At 55.1% G+C, this 3,907-nt stretch overlaps 1 protein-coding gene across 1 annotated transcript in view; it reads left to right on the top strand.

Annotated features, from left to right (window-relative positions):
* The first annotated feature begins 992 nt into the window (after positions 1-992).
* MPST (mercaptopyruvate sulfurtransferase) overlaps positions 993-3,907 on the top strand; it is a 7,819-nt gene continuing 4,904 nt past the window's right edge. Inside the window, exons 1-2 of the mRNA XM_006757457.2 lie at positions 993-1,011; positions 3,606-3,664. Of these exons, the coding sequence (XP_006757520.1) occupies positions 993-1,011; positions 3,606-3,664 (78 nt within the window). The remainder of the gene's footprint in view (positions 1,012-3,605; positions 3,665-3,907) is intronic.

The raw sequence follows: 3,907 nt of genomic DNA, 5'->3' as shown, positions 1-3,907 counted from the left end.
TCTGATTTCTAGGGGGAGGCCGGGCTTTGGGGTGCACCGGGCGGGGGTCCCGGCGGGGGCTGAGCGGAGGAGGGGCTGCAGTCTGGGAGGGAAGGCGCGCTCGTGGGTTCGCCCTAATAATGGTTGGCTGTCTGCAGCAGCTTGGGGCGCCCTGCAGGGTGGGGACGGAGTGAGTGGCCCTGGGTGGGGGCGGGGGACACCTGGTGCCACCAGAAGCGACCGGAGGGAGGGAGGAGGGACTAATAAAACCTGACAGATAAGCTAGGGAGAGGCCAACCGACCGGCGGCGGCAGGAGGAGAAACTAGCCAGGAACTTGCAGGCGTGAAATGAAAGTAACTTCCATCAGGGCCCGTGTAGTGAGGAACTTTGGGGGGGCGGGGGGGAGGGGCGTGTGTTACTTACTTAGTTCCCACAACAGCCCTGCTGCGAAGGCCAGAACTTATTTAAAGAGCCCAGAGAGAAGCTGGGCTGGCTGCCCCGGGGCACTGTGTTGAGGCCAGGCTGTGTTAGATCCGGAGCCCACGTGGCACCCGCTGCCTTTGCTTACCTGGCCAATCTCCAGGCCTTATACTTTCAAATGTGCCAGTCATTGCCTTCGTCTTTTTTCATTTAATTGTAAGCTTATATACTTTAATTTTTAACAACCAATTGGCATAATTTCTGAAAACCTAACACTGATGGGGCCTCGCTGCCCTACTCAACTTTTGCATAGGCGGTTACATATACCTGGAATGCTTTTCTCGTCCCCTTTAAAAAGTTGGTTTTACTCTGAAATAACTATGCTCTCTCCGGAAGTTGCAAAAAGCCGTACTTTCATGGGCATTTGCCCAGGGGATCCTCTGAAATTTGTGCTTTGAGCTGGGGTCCCAGGAAGGACGAGGCTGGAGAAGTCCTTGAACGCCAGTGTGATGGGAGCCCTGCTCTTCCAGGGCCCACCCAATGGCGGCCTGGGGTTCACACTCCCCCTAGTGCGGTTGTTTATGCTCCGGCGATGGGCCTGGGGCTGACCTGTAAGTCCTGGAGCCCTTCACGCCCAGAGCACCCCCAGCTACACTGGTCCAGGCCTGCCAAGCACGCGGGAACCTGATCCCGCCCTTCAGTGACACAGGCAGCCTGCTCTCCCAGACCCTCTACCTCCCAGTTTGTTTTTAAGAACTGCCAAGCCAGCAAGCAGGGTGGGGCGGGCCTGAAGTCCCACCCAATCCTGAAGTTCTGATTCTAGATTTGTGGCTGCCTGTTCAAAGGCCTCCTATGAGCCCAGCCGGCACGGCTCCGTGGTTGAGCATTGCCCTGTATAAACCAGGATGTCAGGGTTCGATTCCCCGTCAGGGCACATTTTCAGGTTTCGGGCTCAATCCCCAGTCGGGGGCATGCAGAAGGCAGTTAATCAGTGATTCTCTGTCATCATTGATGTTTCCATCTCTCTCTCCTCTCCCTTCCTCTCTGAAACTAATAAAAATATATATTTTTTAAAAAGGCCACCTATGAGAGTAACTTTGAAAAAGAAATGGTATTTTTATTAAGCTGTTTTGAATAATTATTAATGCCAGCCACATACAGGGCATCGACACTGCCTTCTATGTTCATTATTTATTCTTTGCCAAAAGAGGTGAGGTTTGGAAAGCCCCTCATAGGACATGGCAACAGGCCAGGGAGCCTAACATGCCCACCTTCACATAACCTGTTAAGCTGCAGAGTGAACTTTGCACTGGCTTTCAGGTGAGAGTGGGGGATCTGACTCCCAAACCATGGTTCTTTTCTTTCTAAATGTGTCCTTGAGGCAAAGAGCCCCAAGAATGATGGGGGGCAGGGGCTGTTGAACATCAGAAGAAGGGGCCCAAAGCAAACCTCAACATCATCTAGCTGTGTAAACCACCGATTCTGGGATGACCCCTTAACCAAAGCCCCCCGAAAAGGTCAAATCAGTTTGAATTTCCCCCTCCTCCAAGAAGCCCTCCCACCCCTTCTACTCCAACTGCAGGCGGAGCCAGTGGCCCCTCTGTGCTCCCACTGAACTTCATTCAGCCTTTTCTTAATTATACTGTATCTCAAGCAGGCCTGTGGCCTGCCTTCACCTCCAGGCTCTGGCAAAGTCAAGAGTTTCTTTGTATCCAGCTCAGGGCCTGTGGGCAAAGTGGTGCCTAAAAGTCAGCCTGCAGCGGGACTGTGGGCGGGGGCTGGGCATAAGGTAGCACACTGTGCCCTCATTAGGCCTGGGCACCATTGGCCTACGACTGGGGAAGAAGTCCCGCCGCAGGAGTTGAAATCTGGCTTCACCTCCGGAGGCTGCCCCTGACCTGCTGCGGTGCTTAGGCTGTAGCCTGGCCCAGAGCGCCCTCCTGCAAACACTTTTTTTCTACCCATCCTCTTCCCTGTGGTGGCAGGACTGCCTGGTGTGGGTGTAAAGGTTGCACCCTGCACAGGGAGTGCACAGCTGAGGGGCTTGACCTGGAGGCCTTGCAAAAGGGGCGCCTTTCTCTGACCCACACAAAGGCCTCTGGTGAGCTAGGGGCTGCGTGCACAGGGGCGGCGCAGTGGGAGCATCTCGGCTTTGGAAGGCTGTGGGCTGCTATGACAGTGGGCCGCTGCTGGCTCACAGGGAAGTGGAGGGGAGAGGGAGGGAGGTGCTAAGTCGCTGTTGCTGCTACAAGAAGACCCAGAGAGAAAGCTCAGGCTCACGGGGCAAAATCTGACTTTGCTGGACTCCGGGAGCCTGCTAGGTGCGTGTCAGTGAGGCCTGGATTCTGGGGTCAGACTGCCTAGTGTGCAGCCTGGTCACTGCTTCTCAAGTTAGTGCACTTCTCTGACCTCAGTGACCCCCTCTGTGAAACAGTGAGAATAATACCAAACCTCTTGAGGGCGCTCACTCAACCAATCATCTAGAGCAGGGTGGGGAACAGCCTGCCTGCGGGCCCTATAAGGCCCGGAAATCATTCGGTCTGGCCCTTCCAAGGCGTTAGGGGCGAGTTACTTAAATGTTTGACTACTATAGTAGGCTGATCTTTAAGGTGATAACTTTGTATGGCCCTCGAATGATGTTATAAATATCCACATGGGCCTTGGCAGAAAAAAAGGTTCCCCACCCCTGATCTAGAGCCTACCGGTGACCTACCTTGTTCCCCACCCCTGATCTAGCGAGCCTACCGGTGACCTGCCTTGTTCTAAGCCAGCGGTTCTCAACCTCGGCTGCACATTAGAATCACCTGGGAATCTTCTTAAAATCCTGATTTCTGGGCCTCATTCTCTGGAAATTCTGTTTCTTTGTTACTCATGTTGTGGCCCCACTCCATAACAAAGAAACAGAATTTCTGCAGGATGACGCCCAGAAATCAGGATTTTAAAAAGATTCCCAGGTGATTCTAATGTGCAGCCAAGGTTGAGAACCACTGCTCCAAGGTGTTGTGAGGATGAAGTGGTCCACACAGCCGGACCGGTCGGTTCCAGCTACTTTTCCTATTAGGCTGCTTGTGTAAATGCTGAATGAATGAGTTTCACCGGGGGCCTTCCTTGCTGGGTGCATCTTCGGGAGGGCCTAAGGCTTTTGCCCCTGCTTGGGCCCTCTCCCAATGGGCCCCCCGCTAACCCCCTACCCCACTCCACGCAGCAAGCAGCAGTGAGGGGCCCTCCTGGCCCTTTCTAGGGGCCGTGGTCGTCACCGTGCAGGTAATACAGTATATCCTGGCGGGGGAGGGGAAGGAAGGCCGCGGTGACCCGAGTCTGCACCTGGGTTCACCGCAGACAGTTTTCTGAGGTCCCTGGACTCTGCCCTCCGCCGGCTCCACCTCCCCTCCTGGCCCAGCCCCGGCTCCAGCCCCTGCCCCGGCCCAGCCTGAGAGGCATGGGGCGTTTCCTGCCCTGGGGCCGGCCCTTCCTAGATTCCCTCCTGACTTCCTCTCTGTTTCCCAG

The sequence above is a fragment of the Myotis davidii genome, unplaced genomic scaffold (assembly GCF_000327345.1).
Source record: "Myotis davidii unplaced genomic scaffold, ASM32734v1 scaffold514, whole genome shotgun sequence".
Classification (NCBI taxonomy): domain Eukaryota; kingdom Metazoa; phylum Chordata; class Mammalia; order Chiroptera; family Vespertilionidae; genus Myotis; species Myotis davidii.
This window is presented reverse-complemented; position numbering and strand designations above follow the sequence as displayed.